The 23,374-nt window shown below is 47.1% G+C and overlaps 1 protein-coding gene across 1 annotated transcript in view; it reads left to right on the top strand.

The window, feature by feature from the left end:
• Positions 1-23,374, top strand: part of TFIP11 (tuftelin interacting protein 11) — a 643,289-nt gene that overhangs the window by 576,271 nt on the left and 43,644 nt on the right. The window contains exon 10 of the mRNA XM_069623380.1: positions 10,066-10,309. Within this exon, the coding sequence (XP_069479481.1) occupies positions 10,066-10,309 (244 nt within the window). The remainder of the gene's footprint in view (positions 1-10,065; positions 10,310-23,374) is intronic.

The following is a 23,374-nucleotide window of genomic DNA, read 5'->3' as shown; positions in this document are numbered from 1 at the left end:
TTTCTTATTCTCTTTACTTTGCCCTCTTGGCCTCTTTCAAAGTTCATATACTTTGCCCTCTCGGCATATTCAGAGTTCACATACTTTGCTTTTCACTTATTCAACTTTTGTTTGGGATCACAGATACTTTCTTGCCTTTGGTTCCAGTTTAATACACTTCAACTCAGAACATTTCAGAGACTTTCGAATCTGCGATTCCGCCCGGCTTTGTATACTTTCTTCATCATTCAGCAATCATCCTTTCCATTTATGCGTTTCAGCGGCACACACGCAACCTTCAACTTTCTTGATTACAGTTACTTTTGTTTTTAGCACAAACTGGGCTTTTGTTGCCTCTGATAACTCACCAGTCATGTTAATTGGCTTCTCTCTTCAGGGTCTTTCATGTAGCAGTTAAGGCCTTTACCAACGCCTCCTCTGCTCCTCCCCAACTCTGTTGTTCACCCGGGTGGGTAGTGGGCCACTCTGAAGCATCTTGAAAGTTTCTCCTTTCAGCTCACTCTGTTTCAGCCTTGGAACGATTACGTCTTCCTGAGGAATTCTCACCTGTTCTCTCTCGTTCTTTGCCGCCGCCAATCAGCCCCTTCACCTTCCAACTTCCATAGCCTGGTTCGCATCAGCCCCGAAAGAGCTGCTCCTTCTTGTACCCTGCCTCGCTCAGAGTGTGCGTGTACATGCCACCTTTTATCCTGACAGGGAGTGTTAACAAGTGGTATGTGTGTATAGTTAGGATTACGTGCCTGACTCTGTGTGGTCTCCTTAAAGGGACAGAGCAATTACAAGTCATAAGAGGTAATCTTCCTAGCCTCATTCCTCATCTTCCTCGGCTCAGTAGTGTTGTCAATGTGCAGTGGGGGGAAATTATGGGAGCTGTAGTTTCCCATAAAATAAGCAGGAATAAGGGGTTAGATGGGTTGTGGAAAAAGGGAGATACCATAACTCGCCATCAGGTGTTTCTCCCCCACTACCCGAGCAACCCCTACCCAGGTGATCCTCCCTCGCTTGTCCACCACCAGGGTCGGAATCCAAAAGCGATGGCCTTTCCCTTGCCACTTCAGTATGGAATCCCCGGGGACTAGGTTGTGAAACACCCTGTGGTTTTTCACAAGTCCTAATAACGATGACTACTTATTTCAGAAGTAATTTCCAAAGGTATGCTTGAGTGCGTTTGAACTTCACCTTTAAAACGTTCAAATACACTGACCAGAGAGTTCAGGACAAAGTGTAATGCAGTCAGTATAGCTTGAAGAATATCAACAGCCTCCTTTGTTAGACACATAACTTGTAGAGTGCCATTCGGGACTGGTAAAGTCCCAACCAGTGAGCCCACCAAAGAAGTATTATTTGTAGGAATCTCCTCTCTGACTGAGAGCTCCTCCCTCATTTGAGAATTCAGATGTGAAGAGCCTTGCCATGGGGATAAAAAGGCATTTGATATATTTAGCAAGTCTGAATCTCTCAGGCTCCTGGATCTTCTTTTTGTAAACCGGTCTGTAATCCTCTTTTTCATTGAAGTTGTTGTAAGAGTGTATTCTAAATTATTTCTCGGCGCTTCACTCCTCGATCTACTCCTTGTGAGTATTTTGAGCCACACTATTCATACAATGCATTATCGAGCCTGCATCCAATTCAGGAGCATTCAAATTATCCTTTCAACTCCCGCTTCTCAGATAATATAGCAAAGTCATACTTATCGTCTCTGAAGCTGCTTACATTCACAAATTGATTCTTTTAAAAGTTTCTTACGAGTCTGATGTAGAGATCGCGCAGGGATTTAGATTAACAATGAAAACCTTGCCAATCCTTCTCTAGTACACTGCTCTGCTTTTTCACTACCTGTTAAGTTCAATAGTTTGTACACAGAATTTAGTTCAGTCTCGTTTGCACTCACCAGTTGATGATACAGTATCGTTCAGGTCCACCGGGCCACAGGACATGGCAACGCGAGAACACACTCCCTCACTCTGCGTTGCTCCGCTAGGAGGGTGAGGTTTTGGAACTTCCGGGCAGCCTTCAAAACAGACTTCCTGTGTAGTATCCCCACACAAAAACACACCCCACCTCACTTCTATTTATTTCTTTTGACATTTGTTAAGCACACCTAACCCGGAGGCATCTAGCCGCTAGTTACATAAGAGTGGCTGTTACAGTAATTCCATGTTATCTTAGATCACAGTCCATGCATGTTACATTAGGTTACATCATATGACGGGTAAGGTTACAGTCGTTGCACATTGAAATCAGTTGCAACATACAGACTGGGTAGTAGATTGCATAAGAACATAGAATGAGCATTAGGAGATGGTGGATAAGGTTGCCTTATATGAGAGCATTATTAAAGATCTTGTGCTTCTAGTTACCTTGACAGAAGACTCTGAACAAGTGATTTTACTTACCATTGAACTGTGTTCGCAATTTGTATATTTCCCTACTATTGGTTTACTCACCTAAAGTATTGCTTATGTTTTCTATCGTGTTGATAAATTGAAATAGTACTTACTTACCTGAATATAACTTTTCCTTGTGGTATGGTATGGTTTGTTTTTTTATAAAGCGCCTATACACAGGTAAGTGTTTTCAAAGCGCTCAAGGAGGGTTGGAACACAGGGAAAACTGTCGCTCAGAGCCCTTGAATTTCTGAAGCGATAACTGTCTGCGCAGGCAGATTAAGCGGATATGGTACATTTAACAGTTAAAATACAACAAATAGGCCTGATAGCGATTCTGCGTTTTTATCAAGTGCACATTAAGGGGTAAAACAAGGAAGGGCAGAAAGATCTACAGGCAGAGCTGTAGGGAAAGTGCAGGCAGGACGAGGGAGGGGCAGCGGACCAAGTGCACCCAGTCAGTAGAGACTGGGGAAGTGCGGAGAGAGAAGCTCTCAGGATGTATTGCCAGTGCAGTGAGTGGGTGGGGTGCAGGGCCCTGAGGCAAGTGCAGAAGGACTGGCTGGGGTGCCTGGAACCTGTGAGACTCTGGGGTACACCACGCGGCCTGTCAGTGAGCTGCATGGAAGGAGGGAGAGAGGGAAGAGCAGAGAGCTAGGTTAGCAGGGTGAGAGAGAAGGAAAAGGAGAAGAGGAAGGTCTTGAGGAGTTTCCAGAATTTAAGAACATCAGGCTCAAGACAGAGGGTTACAGGGTGGCTGTTCCAGAGGGCGGCACCTGCTGAGGAAAGGTATCTCCCTCCAAATCTCTGCTTGGAGAACCTGCTCACTCGCCAAAGGTTGGAGGTAGATGAGCGGAGGGCTCGGGAATGACATTATTTAGGAAGACAACGTTGAAGATAAGTAGGTCCCAGGCCCCAGAAAGCATTGTGAACAATGCAGAGGGTCTTGAATTTGATCCTTGCAGCCATGGGTAGCCAGTGGAGGGATTTCAGTGCCGGAGAGATGTGGTCCCTGGGCTTGAGGCCAAGGATAAGTCTTGCGGTTCTGTTCTGGACGAGTTGCAGGGGGCGAATGGCAGAAGCAGGGAGGTTGAGGAAGAGGCTGTTGCAGTAGTCCAGCCTAGAGAGAACCAGGGCTCTGGAGACACTGAGCTGCTGAGGGAAAGTGAGAAAAGGGAAAGTGCCTCGGAGGAGGTGTAGTTGATAGGTAGACTTTTTGGAGATGTCTGAAATGTGTGAGGAGAAGGAGAGAGTGGAGTCGAAGATGATCCCAATGTTTTTGGCCTCAAAGGCGGGGGTCGGAGCAGGCCAAGGGAAGCCAGCCAGACTGAGAGGGGGAAAGCGGGAGCAGGGGGTCCCAATGTAAAGAATCTCAGTTTTACTGGCATTGAGACAGAAGTCGTTTGCAGTAACCTAACCCGTCATATGATGTAACCTAATGTAACATGCATGGACTGTGATCTAAGATAACATGGAATTACTGTAACAGCTACTCTTATGTAATTGGAGGCTAGATGCCTCCGAGTTAGGTGTGCTTAACAAATGCAAACACCAAGCCTGAATAGCGGACAGACAGTCAGGTATGAGTGAGGAGGAGGCGGCCGACGGTAGCCGGAAGGATAGTTGCGTGTCATCTGCATAACATTGGAAATTGGAGGTGAAAGTGGCAATCACACGTGCCAGGGTGGCCATGTAGTCATTGAAAAACCAGGGGGATAGGTTAGAACCCTGGGGAGCGCAGCAGGTTGAGAGGGTGATAGTCAAGAGAAAGGCACCAAGTTTGACCTGGTATGGGCGGTTGGAGAGAAAATAGGTTAACCACGCCAGAGCCTGATCTGTGATTTCCAGGGTGTCGCAAAGCCGTGAGATCAGGATGTTGTGGTTAACCGTGTCAAAGGCAGAGAAGAGGTCAAGGAGAATGAGGACAGAGGGAGTGTTAGTGTCAATATTTGAGAGCAGGTCTTTACGGGTGTTCAGAAGAGCAGTTGCCGTGCCTCTCGGTGCTCTAAAGCCAGACTGATGGTTGTGGAAACAACTGATTGCTTCTGTGTGGAGGTTTAGCTGAGAGATAGCCAGCTTCTCCAGGAGTTTGCCCAGGAAAGGAGTGCTAGAGATTGGGCGGTAGTTTGAAGGAATGGAGGGGTCAGCAGAAGGTTTCTTGAGCAGAGGGTGCACAAGGGAGTGCTTGAGAGCAGTTGGGAAAACTCCAGTGGAAAAGGAGAGGTTGCAAAGGTCAGCCAAGGCTGGTGCGAGGGAGTCAATGTTGTCCTTGATGGTTTTTGAAGGGCAAGGGTCCACTTGCTTGGATGAGGCCTTCATAGACCTGACTGGTCTGGCTACCTCATCAGTTGTGACGGGAGAGAGTGAGAAAAATGGATGTGGAGGTGGAGCCAAGGGAGGCACCAGTGCTGGTGTGTGAAGTGGTGTGGGGGGAAGGGAGGAGAGATATCTTGGGTTTTTGTGGTGAAGTCTGCTGCCAGGGCCGAGCAGAGGTCTTGGGTGTGAGCGATCAAGGAGGCGGCTGCTGCAGGATTGGCCAGTTTCTTGCAGACTTTGAAAAGTTCTGCCGTGTTGTTTGATGCCGCGGATATGCAGGCTTGAATAAAAACTCTTTACTTGGAGCGGATGCAGAGTCTATATTGCCATTGAAGGAGGCTGCAGGCCAGTTTGTCAGTTGGTCCACCAGAAGAATTCAATTTCCGCTCAGCTGCCCTACACTTGCGTTAAAGGGAAGCCATGTCGGAGTCGTACCAAGAGTTGCACTTTTTGGAAGGCTTAAGTCAGACCCTCATGACCAGGGCAAGGATATCAAGAGTGTTGGAGATGGAGAGATTAAGGATAGTGAGGGCTGTGTCAGGGTGGGAGTCTGCCACTGGAGTGGGAGAAGGAGAGTAGGTGGAGGCAAAAGCGGTCACTGTCACTTTTTTCATGGGTGTGGTCACCTTGAAGCGGAGTGCTTGTGCCAGGTGTGTTGCTGCCAAAGGAGAGGAGAGCTTCAGGAAAGTTGATAGTGTGCTCGGTCCAAGAGAGAGAGGTAGTGAGAGGGATAGAGAGTGGAAGGTCAGTGCAGATGAGAGCATTCAATGGGTGGCCGGCGGAGTGAGTGGAGTCAGAGGGTAGAATCGAGAGTAGAGAGAGAGTCATAGATTGCGGAAAGGTCCTGACGAGTCAGGAGAGTTCCAGATGGATGTTGAGGTCACCTAGCAGGAGGAGTTGAGAGGAGGGGGAGGAGGAGGAGGAGGAGAGTAGAGAGGAGGCTAGGTCTGCCCATTCAGAAAGGAAGAGAGTGAGCGGTCCAGGTGGCAAATAGAAGGTGGCCACGAGGAGAGAAAAATTAGGAGAGAGTGGGAGCCTGCAGACTAGGCACTCGAAGGAGGAGTAGGCCTGAGTAGGGATAGTAGACACAGGAATCCATTCAGGGAAGATCAGCGCTACTCCTCCACCTGCCTTCTTTAGCCTAGGCACAGAAAGGATTTTGTAGCCTTTAGGGAGGAGAGTGTCAAAGCTTGTGACAGAGATGTCTTTGAACCATGTCTCAGTGATGGCGAGCACATCAAGATCCATGAGTTCGAGGAGGTTGCAGATATCGGTTGAGTGTTTTACAGCAGAGCACGTGTTAAGGGTGGCAATGTGGAGCAGTTTGCCATCCTTAAAGGTCTTCTGCTGGGGGGGGCGCATGGGACAGTGGTGCACCCCCCTGCCCCCCCCCCCAGGGTGGCAAGAGGGCCAGAGGGAGAGTAATGGATGGAGGAGGAGTCAAGGCCAACAAGGGAGCCGGGACAGTAAGGTAAGGTAAGGCTCAGGCGCCTGTACAGAGGAAGGCATAGTGGGTAAGGGGGACTATGTAGAGGAGGATGCGGGCACAGTGGGCAAGTGAACCTGGCCAGAAGGAGAGGTAAGATTAGCAAGGTGAGGGAGGATCCCGTCGAAGAGAAGGTTGGGTTGAGGACCCTGAACCATGATGGTTCCGTTGAAATAGACATTAATGATGACTCTGGAGATGTTGAAGAGGTCGAGGAGGACCTCCCAGCAAGTGCCAACATTAATGGGAGAATTGACGATAGGCGAGAGAAAGCTGACCATTTAGCGAGTCCATAGCTCAGGTGAGTTATCGAAGAAAAGGATGTCAGTAACAGTCTCTCTGGCGGAAGCCTTGACGTCTGTGTCTGCAATAGGAAGGCCTGAGTTGGAGGCCAGTGTGTCCTTCTTAAGTTTCTTCAGACCAGATTTAGTGATGGAAGGATAGGTGATAGTGAATCAGTTGGAGAGGATAGAAGAGATAGTGACATGATAGGTATAAGTGGAGTGGTGACACTTGCTGGACTGAAGCACTGATGCACTTGGGTGTGGAGGGGACAGAGGGAGTTGAGCCTTGTGGGAACACAGACAGATGCAAAGCACAGCTAAAAATCAATTAACCAAGCAGGGCAGGTGAATGCAGCAACACTAGACAGGCTAAACTCGATTTTAAACCAGCACAGAGAACACATTCAGTTTCTGGCAGGGCTAGATTAGATGAAGGGCAGATGAGGTAAAGTGAGAGGTCGTCCAGTGTGGGGGAGTGAATAGAAAGCTAGAAGAAGGTGCTGACATTCAGAAGAGTGATCAGAAGTTAATTTCTTGCCCTGGGTTCTGGGACCGTGGTGGTTTCCTCTGCCTCCATGTGTACATGGGGGGGTGTGTGAAGCGGAGGACCCACAGTCCCGGCCAGAGAGCAGATCGGGAGCAGATAAAGTACTTAGAAATGGCCCTAAGATGAGGGGGGCGGCTACAAGCCTGCCAGTCCCCCGTTGGTTAGGAAAAGCACTCCAGTGCCCAATGGGAGCACAGTAGGAAAACTGGGAGACCAGCCACAATGCCTTCAGCATGCTGAGAAAGCGGTCGCCATCTTGGATTCACCCAAGAAAACAGAGAAAGTAGGCAGCAGAAAACAAAATGCCTATGTGCTGCTAGGCATTCACTTTGAGATTGCAGAATCCATATGCAGGGCAGCACGGTAAAATGCATATATATATATACATATATATATATATATATATATATATTTCTATTTTACTATAACTAGAAGTGTTTGTCTGGGCCTATGTGTTTACTGAGTTGATTGTACTTACCTACAGCTCACATCCTTCTGCTAAGATAAGCCTTGCTGTTCTGCTATTCTACCAAACCTCTGGGTAGTACACTCTTATATTAAGAGTTGGGGGCCTGTATACCAAGGGATAGTTTTATAGAGTCTTACCTGTTGGTAGACTTTAGCAATACTCCCCTAACATCCTCCAAATAGCTTATTTGAATATTAAAAACAAATCTTAATTGATAACACAGTTGTATCTTTGGCCAAATTGAGTTACCCTCTTGTTCATTTGCTAACTGAGATGGGTACAGACGTTATTGAATTGGTTAATCCTATTAAAGTGAAAAGGCAATTGTATGACAGAGATTGGTGCCTAACTGTTGATAAATTGAGTTACTACTCACAGTATTGTGAATAGTCAAAATTCATTAGGAAAGAGACAACCTTATCAAAGTACATCTGTTCGTTTCCCTGTAACAAATAGAGTTTTTGGTACATTAGATTCAAACCAAGCCAGTTTACTGACACTTGAATGTCTCGGGCAGAGAAAACATGAGGAAACTGCTCACTGGAAGATGGGCTGCTGCCAGGGTCTCCCCCCTGCCTCCCCAAACCCCTCCTTGGTCTGGATTCTTGCCATCTCCTACTCCGCTGCTCGAAGTCCCCAAGCATGGGGGTTTCCTCCTCCATCTGATTTGCTATAGGGCTGGCAGTCCCTTGCTGGTCTGCTAAATGGGTCGCTGTGCTGCCTCCCTTTGCGCCCTTTGTGACTCAAATGTGTCTCTTGCTCGAGCCCTTCACCTGGAACTGAGTGGCTACTGTTAGTCAACTTCTTCTCTCCTGTGAAGCATGTGGTTCCGTTCGTGGTTGTTGTCCTCCTTGTGGGACAATTTTCTGATGATTCTACACCCCCCTGCCTTTGTCCCTGAACTGCTTCATTCCGTTTTTGGGATACTGGAAACCTATGCTGTACCTGACACTGGGCTGTACTCTCCTATCTGATGCTGTGTGTGATTGTCTCTGGATCTCTAAGCTGTGATGAGAACTTGGACCCTGTGGTCTTTTTTTCATCCATTGGTTCTGCGCTTCTGTCTTCTGTAGGCCTGAGTGAATAAGGCTGTTTAAGTACACTCACCATGTTTCTCCATTGGTTTGCTTTGGGGGAAATTCCTGTCTTCCTTCCATACTGCTCTGGCCTGCTGGTGCTCAAACGCGCCGCTGGAACTCTTCATTGGAAGTCCATTCTGGAACATCGTTGCACTAGTTGCTGCTTTGGCTGCACCCACAGGAGATAACTTGTTCCTACCTGACTCGTTCCTATACTCGCAGCCATGCCTATGGACTTTGTCTAGTTCATCCCTATGAGGGAAACGTGTCAGAACTTTGAAACCCCACCTAATGACTTAAGTCATTCTGGAACTAGACATTTTCCTTGATGGAGTTTTAAGCCAAGTCTGGGCTTTGTATTGGATACAGGTGTTTTATCGGAGTCTTTAATACAATACAATACATTACTGCAAGTCACTCCTGCAGTTGACTAACATTTGACACTTTGTTTCAAAGTTTTCCATTATGTTTCTCGGAGTGGACTTGAGCCTATTTAGAAAGGGCTTTGTGAACAGAACTACCTGTGATTTTTGGTTGGCCCACTGGGCCTTGTTCCTAATGGTATTGAATCCCTTTGCTCCATCGTCACTACCCTGTGAAGCTCCTCACTGCCCTATAAACATGTCAGAGCATCCTGTTGTAATTTGTGTGTGTACTAGGTGTGAAAGGTTCTGGGAAATCTTTGGCTAATCCATTCCTAGGCATTTGTGGGTCCTCTTACTGTTTTTCGATTGTGTTCACCTAACTAGGGATCCCTTCTATTCCTCTCTTAGTATATTGATATTACAAGTTGCAATCAGGTATAGGTCTGGTATTAGTAGGCAGTGGGAAGGACTTGACCTAAGGTTCTGCTTTTGTTGTGTGAATTCGCTAAAGTATGTAACTTGTGTTTATGCTCAGGGATTCCCTTTTGTCCCCCCCCCTTTTTTTTCTTTTTTTAGCATTCCAAGGCTCAGGACTGGCCACTAGGGTCTAATCTTAGCTGAGGCTTAAGGAGTTGGTTGAGCCTACTTTGGCCTTCGTTACTGTTTTTAAAACATTGTGCTCATGGTGTGATGTCTAATTCGAAGTACTTATGAATTTATGGTATCTTTTGTGTAACTTTATAATAAAGGGTACATTTTTCTGTATACCTGCATAATGTATGATGTCTCTTCGGACTAACTCTACCTTATCACCAGACCTTCCTTTCTCCCTAGAGTGTCGCGCCCAACTGCTCTGCCATACATATCAATAAGCAGGTTTTATCCATCTTTTGGTTGGAACCAAGTCTCTCCCTTAGGATAGATGGTTTTTACTTTCTCCTCAATTGGCTGTGAAAAAATCTTAACACTCATCTTAGTGCCAGCTCTGTTCGGGTCATAATGTGTTATTGACAAATGATACATAATGTCAGAACTGATTGTTTTCATGTTTTAGTTTGCTTGGAAACCTACTTTAATACTATGACAATATATGAAATAACTGCCTGACGGAATTGAATTTTCTTTATTTCAGGTTGATAACTGGAATCCCCTGACTGACACGGTCCCTATTCATTCCTGGATCCACCCCTGGCTTCCATTGATGCAGGTGCGATTGGAACCTCTCTACTCACCAATTAGAAACAAACTGGCTAATGCATTGCAGAAGTGGCACCCCAGCGACGCCTCTGCCAAACTCATTCTCCAGCCATGGAAAGACGTGTTCACCCCTGGATCCTGGGAGGCCTTTATGGTCAAAAATATTGTTCCTAAACTAGGTGAGAAAAAGCCAAGAAATTCAAGTAGTGCCTGGGCTAGGTTCTAATCACAGTTTTCTTAACACAATGATCAATATGGGACCCAGTGTACGAGTAAATCAATAAACCTGTCTAAGAAATAAGTATTAACCAAACCTAATTTCTCCAGCATGGGGTCTTTCATGGGTTTACATGCTCATGAATATTCCCCGTCGTCGGGCTGGGAATCCTTGTTAAAAGAAAATAGTTTTACTTTATTTATTTATATGGCGAACCTAACCCTGAGGTATCTGGGCTCAAAGCAAAATGGTTACACACAGTAAAAGCAGTACAGTAAAAAGAATGGACAAGATAGTATATACAATGTAGACAATTGGTTATATGCAGTAAAGCAGTGCAATAAAGAGTGAATGTACAGGATAGTATATACAATGCAAGTCAGGAAGAAAACATTACAGGATTGTGCTCAAGGAGTGAATAGGCCAGTCACAAGGGCCAGTAGTATCACAAATGAGTTACAAAATGTCGAGGAGAGGTAGATTAAATATATACAGATAGGTGGGTGGATTTAGGCATTTTTAAGCCTCTTCAGAGGTGAGCCAATTTTTTATGTTATGCCTAACGCAATGGAACGACGGTTCTGCTCTTAGGGGTACAGGCATGGAGTTCCACATTTTTGCTGCTAGTATGGGAAAGCTGCTCCCTCCTGCTTTCTGCAATTTAAATCTTGGGATTTTGAGGCAGTGTAACTGAGGCGTTCTGGTAGATCTGTCTGAGAAATTTCTGACAAATTTGCAAGATAGATATTCTGGGGCTGAATTGGCTAGGCATTTGTGCGTGAGTGTTAAAGCTTTAAAGGCTACTCTGTCCTTAATGGATAGCCATTGTGCATTTTGTCTAGCCGCCAATATGTGATGTATTTTGGGTATATTTAGGGCAGTTCTGAGGGCGTTTTGCAAAGTCTGCAATTTTTTTTAATTGCGTGTGTTGATCCCCATGTACAAAACGTTACAGTAATCTAATTTAGAAAGGATGAGTGCTCTGGCTAAGGCGATTCGGCTTTTTTTGACGAAAGAAAGGGTCTGCAGCCATTTATTAATTTGCAGGTGCAAGCAGTTGAGGAGGATGTTGCATTGACTTGTTTGGTCAGCGTTAGTGACGAGTCAAGATAGAACCCCAGTGTTTTCACATTGTTAGAAACGGCAGTGTTAGTACCATCTGTGATGAAGGATTTAACTTGCCTGTCTAGTTTATTTAATCTGGACTGAGAGCCCAGGAGGAGAAGCTCAGTCTTACTGTCACTCAAGCAGAGGCCATGTGTGTTACAAACTGGCAGGTCAAGACCCTCCGGAACATCTAAGAGCTAATTCGACTAGGGGCATTGCAACTTCGTCTGCATTGCAGAGGGGAGTTTCGATAAAGGAAATATATGCAGCTGCCACATGCTCGTCTGTGCACACCTTTACTAAACATTACAGTTTAGACTCCTTCAGGCCAAGATTCTGCTTTTGGAAAAGCAGTGTTGCACTCAGTGCATACATAACCACAGTAATTTCTACTCCTACCTCTAAATTACGTAAACTGCTTTGGGAGTGTATCAAAGATAAGGAATATGTGGGAGGAACATCCAGTCGAAAGAACATTACAATGGGTAAGTAACTTGTTCTTCTCCTCTAACCCAATCACTGTCCTCTGGGTCATACTGCCCCCATCCAATGACAATCCTCTCCCTAAGTTCCGCCTCTGGCAGCCATCTTCAGATTTTTATTTCACGCTTCAGTGTTGGGAGTCCTTTTTTGTAAGCTATTTGTAAGTTTTTTCGAGTTTTTCGATGAGAAAAAAGTTTATTATTATTCCAAAGAGCCTGTGTGCTCTTTTCCTCATCTGCTGGCAACAGGGATCCGTTGACAGTGAAGATCGGTGCCCCTCAAGGGTGAAGATTCATTGAAGCTTTTAGAAGGCCCTCTTGGGTCTACCTCTGACCTTGACAGAGGAGAAGGAGGGAAGCTCCCTCTTCAGACCCTGCACCAAATGCGGGCTATGGAATGTGTTTGTCTAAGACAAGCATCTACAATGCCTCTACTGCCCACACCCGGACCATAAGGAGGTAGTGTGCTAAATATGCCTAGGCGTCTCGAAGAAGATGACGAAAGACAGACATAGTACGCTGGCTGCATGGCTTAACTCGAACAAGCACTCTGCTCCAAGCAGGGAATGCCTCATCCAGGACCGGCCGGTCCAAAGAGAGGTCTTCTAAGTCCTTTGAGGTCGCCCCATCAATGGGGGTCCAAGAAAAGGACAAAATCTGCAAGTCCGAGTCCACCGGGTTCGCTGCTGATGCAGGTCCCAAGTTGGATAGGGCGCAATCAGCTTCACCTTCTGCATCCACAGCCAGCCTACCATAGAGCTTCTGTTCAAAGAGGAAGTCATCCACCCCAGCCAAGCTGGGGGAGAAATTGGATAAGCCAAGGACAGAAGAGGAGAAGAAGGCTGCGCAGCCCAAGCAGGCTCAGCCGGCACAGACAAAGTTCTCGTCAGAGACTTCTTCGACATCTACAACTACGGGCGCTGATCCTACGAGGGTGGCTCCCTGAGCGCAAAAGGTGTCCATGCCCCCATGATGTGACACCACCGCAGAGGCTTCGACAAAGGCCGCAGGCACTCCAGAAGGGGTAAAGGTACCAGCCCAGGTTCCGGTTTGGACACCTCAGGGAGGAAAAGGGGGGGGGCGAGGACGCCCCAAAACAGGCCCCCCAGGTCACCGTTCAACCTATGGATGTCTCGTCCATGGACGACGACAAGCAATAGTCCGTTCACACGGTCCAAGAGAACGACAGCGCAGGGCCTAGTTGTCCCTCCTTACCGTCTCAGCCGGGGTATATTTCTTTGGACATTCTATCGACTCTCCACACCTTGGTTTTGGAGATCCAGATGAGGATGCCTCCGGAGCCTGGAGTATCCCAGGCTCCTGATCAGCCTCTGCCTAAAAAGAGGAAGCATCATCTCGCGCCCCCATACCAACTGCCTCCACCACGTTGGACCACAACTCCCCCAGCGGACCCGGAAATGGGTACTGGGATGGATACTGCCACGGGTTGAACGAGGACTTTGTCCCAGCTGTGAGAAACCTGAAGGTGACTCACACACTAGTCCCTGGGGCTCTGTCATCCAGGTGGCCCTAGCACGGCCATCGCTTTTGCTTTTAGATCCAGTTCCTCGGGGGGGGACTAGTGCGGGAGGATCACCTGGGTGAGGGGTCTTGTGGGAGTGGGACACCGGATGGTGAGACGTGGTATCCCCTTCTCTGTAACACCTTTACCCCATTGTGTCGGGTAGGATATTTAGGAACTCAACCCCCCCACCCCCCTTTACAACACGAACACTTCCCTATACGGATGAAAGGCGGAGCCCGAGAGCACATTCTGAGCGAGGCAAAGACCACAAGGAAACGGCAGTTCCAAGATAGCAGTTTAACAAGAGGTGGAAGACGCCGAAACCAGAAAGGGATTACAAGGAGGGAAGTTCTCTTGACCTTTTCGACAGGGAAATGTTACTTTCATGAAACCTCGAGAATAGAAAACATAAGGCCAGGAAACCCAGCTGAAGAATCCTATATTGTGTGTCTGATGTACCCGGGTGCTCTCCCGTGTTGATGATCAAGGCAGGGAGAATAGACAGCTGCCGTGGTACTGTCCTTGGCTCCAACAAGCAGCGTTGGTGAAATCAACACAGCCGGGGAGTTGGAGATACCGATACAGGACCGGTCTGTGTTGAAGCCAAGGTTGCAAGCGGCAACATTGTGTGGGGAGCGCTGAAACGAACATTGTTTGAAACACGTGCAAATACTAACGCAAGTGATGGTTGAACGACATATGAGCGATTAAACTTTGAAACCAAGATACGATACCTTTGGCAGAGTGGTCTGGCACCGCCTGTGTGCTCAATGGAAGGTATCCAGCTCAGAGTTAACAAAAGTGAAAGAGTGACAAAGGATTGTGAATCGAAGTGGTCCTGCAATGGGCCAAGCAAAATCCTGCGCACAGTCGAAAGTCTTCTATGTTGATAAAGAAATTTTGTGGCAAAGTAAAGTTGGTCCGAGCCCAGCAGAGGGGGGATCAAGAGTTAAAGCAAGTATGTGTTATTGGTCCGAACCCGGTGGAGGGAGACTGATTGAAGATTGATGTTAACGTGGATCTGAGCCCGAAGGAGCCGAGGTGAACAGTAATCCCCTAAGAACATTTTGTGCATCTGAAATACTGAGAAGAGGGGAACTTTGTTTGTTGCATCAGTCCCTCTGAAGGTAGAGACTTTGAGTGGCAAAGATACTTGGGCATAGGAGGCCCTGACAGTGATGTTTTGAACCGCATCCTCGTGCTAGAGAAGCCAGAGACTGTGCTAAACTCAAGTGTGCCGCCTTGTCTTGTCCTGAAAACGTGGAGAATGGGAGCTAACGGCTCAGATATCCTAACATGTATAATTTCTTGAACACTTTTCTTTTGCATAACTTTGTTTCCCACACTATTTTGTATTTAGAGGTAAGGATTGGCAATATGTTTAATAGTATAGGCCCTTTTATTTTGACAAGACACCACTAGGACTGCAGTATTATTTGAACGTCATAGCTTGCTCCGATCTTTAGATTTAGGTTTAGATGGGCGTTTTTCAAACCTTTTTGAAGTTCAATAAACACCCTTGAACTGTGGTCACTTGTGTGTGTAACTGTCTTACTGTTGATACCATGCCTTCCTTACACAGCAGACAATGAATCACCACATTTGGATGCTCCTCACAGAGTTTCCCCAGGTGGGCTTGTACCACTCATGATTGCCAGGGCCTCTGAGCTATTCCAGCTGTTGCCCGAGAAAACAAAGAAGGAGGGCTTCTTGTATGAAAGGCGAGAGGCCAAAAGGAAAACTATCATGTACGGCGCCAGCCAAGCGGGAAAGGCTGGAGGAGAAGTATAGGGTGCCAGACTCTGCACCCAAGTGCCTGAGGTTGCAACCATCACCGGACTCGGTGGTGTCTGCGGCCGTGAGGAAACGGTCGGCTAATCCAGCCTCATTGTCGTCAGTCCCTCCGGACAGCGAGGGAGAAAGGATGGACTCTATTGGGAGAAAGTGATCAACACGGTGTTGTCCACAATCAAAGCGGCCAACGCCTTCGCGATCCTAGCCAGGTACTTGGTAGGAACAATTGTATGCAGTACCCTTTGGGTGCACTACAACAACCCTGACCTCCTGCCAACAGGAACCCAACCTTTGGTATAAGTCTCTACTGTTAGGGAGAATTCTCGGTTAAGGCTAATTTCCCAAACCTAGTGAGTCCCCCAGCAGCTTTGCTGGATTTTTTGGGGTTTATTTTTTTTCTCCTGCTAAGAGCGAGACTCTTTTTCTCCCACTCTTAGGCATGATATGAGAATGTCCTTTGACTGTGAATGTGTTTTACGGGCTATGGGGTCTTTTACTCCATAGGGCTTCATGTGTTTTTGGTATGTGTGTTACACAGCACCCTCAGTGCAGTAACACAGGGGTGTCATAGTGACCCCCAAACATAGACTCCATACCCTGGGACTGACTACTGTCTCCCAGGGCATGTAAAGTCACCATTGGCTTTACTAGTCTCAAATTGTGAACAGAACCAGTACAAACCATCATATTGTGGAAGTACTGGTAGGGGTAATTCGATTGTCCCTGGGTCGGTTTCCCAAGGAGGCACTGTCCAGTCCCCCCTTGTCGAGTTTCTGGCTAGTGGCAGTGGATACCACGCAAAAATACTCCACCGGAATATTTTCTATGGGATTTTCCCATTCATTTTAAACGCACCACTTTTTGGTGCAATGTTAAAGATACCGCCGGGTTATTTATTAATATTTATTCCCAGGTTGGGTCTTTTTGCCAGGACTCGGTTTTAAAATGGTGTTTGTGTTTGCCTCTGAAACTCTAACCCAAGTTGAGCCCTTTGTTCCACTTTTTGGCGGGCTTCTCCACAGAAGCCCTCCAAATGGTGCCATTCTTTCTGTGGTCTACAGGATGTGTGATGTGTGGGAGGGGGATTAGGCACCATGGACTGAGTTGCCTTGGCAACTCAAGTCGCACTCTTGTGTGATTGGCTCAGTGGTGAGCCGCCCGGCTCACCACTTAGCATGTTTGAGTGACAGCTAGGCTGATGAATGGGGGTTTTGCTGCATAAAAGCAGGGCTTTGGGGACTGGAACTTCAGAAGTCGCCACAGGACCTAAAGAATCCGAAGAGGTGAGAAGCTGAGCCATCTACAACAACGACGCCACCGGTGGAGCCCTGCTGTGCGAACTCACCACTTCCCCGACGGCAGAGGAGATCTTCTTCCAGGAGAGTCTTCTTCCCTTTGAGCTGGTGGGACCAGCCAGTTCACCTTTTTCGCCTTCCTGGACCGTCTCGTGGTCGAATCGCCCATGCCAAGCACCCCGGCGGCCGGATAGCCACGCTTCACCACTACCGCGAATAAAAGGGTTGTACCTTTTAATCGGGAAACTCCGCGGCTGGTTTCTTCCCTGGCAGTGCAACGACCTCCAGCTTTCATCCTCGTCGAGATCATCTCTTCCTCTGGTTGAAGCCACAACTTTCACCCGCTGCCAGGAACAACTGCCAACGCTGGAGCTTTCTCACCATTTCAGGTACTGTGTCCCGCCTGCTCTCCCTTGCAACAGATTGTCCAAGGTGTCCCGTAAATCCTTGACTCTCTAACTGGCTTGACCTCAGACCTGCTAACTTTGCCTTTCTGAACTGATCCAACCTCTTTTGACTTTTCTGCAAAGATTTTGAGTGCATTTCCACTGTGTGATCTTGGGCACATTCCACCTTGCTCTCTCTAAGAGTGGGCATGGCCTATGAACTTTTTGCTCTACAGTAGACCCTGCCTTTCTTGATTGCTGTGGTTTCTTAAGTGTTGGTACTGTCTTATTTTCCTACTCTGCCTTTTCTCTCCCTTTTTAAACAAATTATTGGAGTGCCATCTACGGTTACACGATCACCTGTTTCGCTAAATAAGTGGTGTTTTAACCTAGACTTGTCGAATAATTAACTGGGGAGGTGTATATACTTAGTGACTGTGTTTGAACTTGCTTGATATATTAGTGCCAGTGTATTTTCATAAGTGTGTTTTTAAATAAATAATTCTATAATTTTATACCAAAGCTCTGGTCAGTGTGTGCTTGTGCTACTGTATTTCTAGCCCTATTGTGTATACTCTATGTACTGCCTAACTCTTCTTGAGAGAAGTCTGACTGCTCAGCCACAGCTACCAGGTAAGTCTGGGTGGTGCAGACTGCTACCAATTGGGTTTACTGCTTACTCCTGTGGTCTTAAACTTTTTGCAGTGGTCCTTAAGGGAACTGCACAGGTTTCTGCATAACATCTACTACACAGGTTGGTAGCGTGTTGAGCACCCAGGCTTATCTCAAGAGGGGTCATTGTGAGCTGTAGGGGAGTTACAAGGAGATTCACAGTGACATGTATTCAAATAAACTCGTACACACAAGGTTTCTTGATTAAACAATTATTAATTTATTTTAACAGTCTGTTAAAGTAAGCCTTCTTCAGAAGAAGGCAATATAACAGTAGCACATAAATACACTCCCAAATCCACACTCTTAATATTTCTAAATCAGTAAGTACCCTTTTGGGATGGCACACAGACACTTCCTACACCGTCAGGTGACTTTAGGAACTAGGACACTGTTTACATTAATATACCACTGTTTGCATTTAGAATCAGACTTAATAGTTTGTCAAAGAGAAAGGTTATTAGAACAGAACAAGAGATCACACAAATATTCTGAAGCAGGTACGTACTTTTGGTAACCCCCCAAATCAAAGTTAGTTAACACCTTCCTGGAAGGAGGATAAAACTCAATGGGCCTCATTACGAGGTAGGAGGTAAGGTATTACCGGCACTGGTAAGGGTGCCGGTAATCCCTTAGCTCCAAATTCAGAGGTCCCTTAGCGGGTCCCTTCCTTAACGCCTGGTCTGACCAGGTGTTAAGGACGGGACCCGCTAAGGGACTTCAGAGCTAATAACGGTACCGCAAATTGCGGTACCGTTATTAGCTAGATCCCCATTCCCATTGAGCCCTATGGGGGCTCACATGGGGATGGGGAATGGTTCTCAGAATGGGGACTTAACGGGTCCTCCAAGGTTGGAATGACCCGGTACGTACCCATTCTGAGAACCCGGACCCGATATGCGCTAATAGCACCATGGCTACCTCCTACTGCGTAATGAGGCCCAATGTCAGAGGGCAGAAGAGTCCTTCAGGGAGCCAGGCTAGGCCAATGTCAATCGGGCAAAGGTCTAGGTGAGCTGAAGCACTTCTTACAGGTAAGTCTTGCACAATGTTTTAGAAGTCTTTGTAGAAAAGAAGAATTCAAAGTAGGGCCACAAGCTGTTTAGACTTGTGAAGTAAAGAAACTATCAGCAACTCTACAGAGCAACCACAACATGTCTCCCCAACAGAGAACAAGTGCAGTTACACAACAAGAGTTAAGTACTCTTAGACTGTACAGTACCGTTGAATAAAAAAGGGCAGCAGATGACTTCAGTTCCTGTGCGGCTCTGCAGATCTTAGTGTTTCCGGGCCTCAGTCGTGGGGACAAGAGGGAGGACATCTAGCAATGTATTAGGATATGTATTGCAGACTCTTGAGCAGGCCAATCTGACCATAAAGGCAAGTAAATGTCAAATTGGTCCTGCTTCCTGGGAGTCTGGGGGATCTTCCTGGAGCTCTTGACCAGCTTTAAAGCAATGCACATTATCTGGTGTTCCTCTCTCTGGCTATTTAGTTCCAGCAGCAACTGCAGTGGAATTTCAACCGGCTCTGAGAGGATGTCCAGGTATCTTACTTTGGAGTTGATTAGTCCCACCAACTCAAAGGGAGAAGTCGTCCTTGCAGGGCTTCTCTAGGCGATACGAAATTGAGTTTCAGCACAGCAGCAGGGCTTCACCTGGCAAACCAGCGGTCCAGGAGTTGCAGCAGGCGTCTCTTCAAGTTCTTCTTTGGATTCCTTCGTCCAGTGGTAGACTCTGCATTCCAAGCCAAAAAGCCTCGCCTTTTATGCAGGTTTCTCCCATTCATTCCAGCCTGTCAGTCACCCAGCACGGTGGCTGTCCTTGCCGGACAGCCAGCCGGTCAATCACCCAAGAGTGCATTCATGTCTCCTAGGAGACTAAGCACAAGGAGTTTTGGGCACCTACCTCGCTTCCTACCCCCGCCAGACACCCTGGAGCCAGAGGCCGGCTTCAGTTGTGAATCCCACCAAAGGAAAAACGAACAAAGGGACCAAACTTGGTTTTGGTGCGCAGAGTAAATCTCAAGAAGGACCTTTCCACAAAGAAATGTCGAAAAAAGAAGACCAGAGCCATTTTGACAAAACACAGCCTGCGGTAAAAAGGCACACCACGGTAGTTAAAAGTAAACCACTTCCACCAGCCATCCAGCGAGGAAAGGGTAGCATAATAATGTTACATGAAAAGCTAGAAAAAGGGGATACTAAGTAACCCCTCCAGCACCCTATTGTAAGATAGTATGTGCTGGGTCTAGAAAGTTACAAGTGTAAGTAAAGTCAATTTCATGTTCTTGGAAACAGTAGTTTATCCAAGAGAAGGTATTTAAACCATGGGGAAATTTGAAAGACTTCCCTGTGCCACTGCACTGGAGGTGCTGTGTGACACAATGATGCTTATGGAGTTTGTCAGAATCCACAACCAAAAGAAACACAAGAGTTCAAAATCATATTAAAATACATGAGAGTGGGGAAAAAGAGTCTCACTCTCTCCAGGTTAAAAACTCTGTCCTCAAAATCCAGCAAAGTCGCTGGGGGTCTCTAAGGTAGAGAGGATATTTCTGAGAATTCTCCCTAACAGTACAACAGGGAATTGTGGTACAAGCTAGAACCGATCCTGGAATTCCTCCCAGATGACAAGGGGATGGAAGCCCTGGCCCTCTTTCAGGGAAGGGGAAAGTGGCATCGGACCATGCTATCACAGTGGCAGTGGTCGTCGCCGGTACGGGTTTCCGGGCAAATGGGGAACGGTGTCTGCCTTCCTCACCAGGGATGGATGAAACTACTAACTTCTGTCAGGAGGTCCAAGCGAAGGTGCTGGATATGCCCTTCAACAGCGAGAATCTGTTCGGGGAGGCCGTCGACGAGTTCTCCAGGCCATCAAAACAGATACAGAGATGGCACGTTCCCTTGGCACGCCTCAGCAGCACAGCTCGTCTTTTCGCTCCTCCAGGGGAAAATGAAGCAGGCCATACCAACAGCCTTCCCGCTCCTCAACGCAAGAGGCCTACAGAGGCCGCTCCCAGGCCTACGGTAGTGAAGGTCAGCGTTGCCCGCATTGCAGGATGCCAGCACCCAAACAAGCCTGAAACGGCCAAGATGTAGGCCCCCACTTGTGCACCCTGGTGGGAGGCTGGCTGACGAGGTTCATCAACGAATGGAGAAAGATCACCACCGACAGATGGGTGCTTGATGCTCTCACCCAGGGGCACACCTTGGAAGGAGGTGCAATAATGCATCACGACCCAGGATCGCAGAAACTGAAGGCATGGCTCCTGCAGCCTTAGAGTTTGGAGGTTACGAGTTGCCAGCGGACTTCAGGGACGTCCTCGTCAAGTCCAGGGCGTCATCGACTTTGAAGTGCTACGGCCATAAGTGAAAGCACTTTGCTCGCAGAAGATTACCCTTCTGAGGGTCACGGCTCCGCAGATCCTCCCGTACTTGCTGTTCTTGGAAAAAGCTGGACTGGCTCACGCTTCCATCAAGGTACACCTGACGGCCATCTCACGCTACACCAGATACCCAGGGAAATGCTCTCTGTGGTCCCACAGACTTGTGGGAGCTCATTGTGGTTCTGCCAAGTTCCTCTTGTGGAATACCGCTTTCATTGTGGCCATCACGTCTGCCAGATGTGTGGGTGAGATCCAGGCCTTATCCTGCCAGCCACTGAATCTGACTTTCCACGAATCAAGAGTGGTTCTGCATACGCACCCCTCTTTCATGCCGAGTCCAGTCGGAATTCCACCTTAGCGAGCCTTAGGTGTTGCTTGTTTTCTTCCCGAAACCTTCAAAGCTGGCTGACGGGGCCTTGCACTAGCTGAACGTTGCTCGTGCCCTGAAGTTCTACGTGACACGCACTATGAGTTTTCAGAAGACTTCACAGCCATTTGTGAACTTTGGTCCTGTGAACCATGGGAAGGCCTTGTCCAAGGCTTCCATCTCAAGGTGGCTCTCCAGCTGCATCATGCACCGTCATTGGTTGGCTAACTGACCGCTGCCAGGCCGTCCGAGAGCCCACTCCACCAAAACGATCCCTTCGACAACGGCTTTCCTTTCTGGTGTGCCCATGCTGGACATCTGCAAGGTTGCTCAGTGGATGTCTACTCACACCTTCATGAAGTTCGACTGCGTCAACCGGGATTTCCAGGGGGAGTCCAGAGTCAGACAAGCAGTGCCACGCAACCTGTTTGCATGAGGCAAGTCTGTTCCAGAGGTAAGAGTTAATTGCTTCTGTCGAGCCATGTCACCTCCTGTGCGTGTTATGTTGTACTGTTGTGTATTTGTTATTCATGCGCATGTGAATCCATGCCAGACCCCGTGCTGGAGAAGATTTAAGTTCCTTACCTGTAACTATTGTTCTCCAGCATTGATCTGGCATGGAGTCACATGCGAACACTCCTGTCGCCCCCCTCTGCGCTCTTCTTGGCCATATTGCCACTTTACATGCTTACCATATCTGAAGATAGCTGCCAGAGGAGGGACTTAAGGAGAGTACTGTCAATGGATGGGGGCAATATGACCCAGAGGACATTGATTGATTTAGAGGAGAAATACAGTTTTAAAGTGAAATTGAAACTGTTTTTTCTTTTACCGAGGATTCCCAGCCTGACGGGAATATTCATGAGCATGTGAATCCATGCTGGAGAACACTAGTTACAGGTAAGTAACTTAAACCATGTTGACTATATGTATCCCCCACAATTCACAATATTGTAACGGCTCAAATAGGGGCAAGCTGGAGGGAGAACAGGATGAATGTACACAGCTGGTGATAATACTTTATCTAGAGGGTTACGGGCACCTGCACATAGTTATCATTAAATTGAGTCCCCATTAGATTGTTTTCTTCATGAATGTTTCCCCTGGGACATTACTTTTTCCCCTCTCAGAAAGTAGCACAACGTCTGATATCCAAATATCTATATTGGGTGGCATGCTGGATTTGATATTTTTAAGAATTGTAGCAATTCCTAATGCTCTGTTTAGCCCTTTAATGGCCATCGAAGAAATCTGTATTGATTGGGGTTGCCAAACCAGAATGCACAACTTGGGCAAAGCTGGAATGGAGGAATTTCTTATCGAGTGAATTTCTTTTTATCAAATCGTCCCTGAAGTCAGACGTTTGTCACAGAACCAAAACATACAAAGTGTCCCCAACACTGCTTTTGCAGGTCCAGAGTGTATGATTTTACTGCTTCATCTTTACCTGTGCCCAGGAAAGATAGAAGGCAATCCTCTGTTTTGTACACCGTAGATGTAAGCGCAATTTAGTCCTAATGGGAGTGGCAAATATTTTTGACCACCATTGCTGATCTGAAAGGAGTGTGTCTAAAAGTGTTGCAGATGATTTTGCAGTTATGCATTGCTATACTGTCACTAGTAGTTGTGGTTCATTCGTACATGGTGGATGCAGAGAGTGGTGAGATCTGGGTAAGTGTTAGTAAGGCATGTGAGGAGTACAATTATGTATGACATAGTGCAGAGAAAACAATAAACCAGCCCGCCAGGTTCCCATATTGGTCGTGTTTGCAATTGCTTAGCTTGTACTTGAATTTAAAAAAGTCTGCTAAGGAACCCTGTCGCATTATCTTTTTGAAGGGCAAGATGCCAGCTTTTTGCTAGGTCTTTCCATTATGTTTTTTCTCCCCCACCCCCTCCAATTTTGGCAGCAGGATTTATTTTTCGGCAATGCTGATTGTGGAGAGGAGGACGTTTTGCCCTTTCAAATGCACGTTAAGTTTAGCATTAGTGTATCAAGAGCTTTTCAATAG

Source organism: Ambystoma mexicanum, chromosome 11 (genome assembly GCF_040938575.1).
Source record: "Ambystoma mexicanum isolate Mex_15411 chromosome 11, UKY_AmexF1_1, whole genome shotgun sequence".
Lineage (NCBI taxonomy): Eukaryota > Metazoa > Chordata > Amphibia > Caudata > Ambystomatidae > Ambystoma > Ambystoma mexicanum.
The sequence above is the reverse complement of the archived record's forward strand: the minus strand, read 5'-3'. Positions and strand labels throughout refer to the sequence as shown.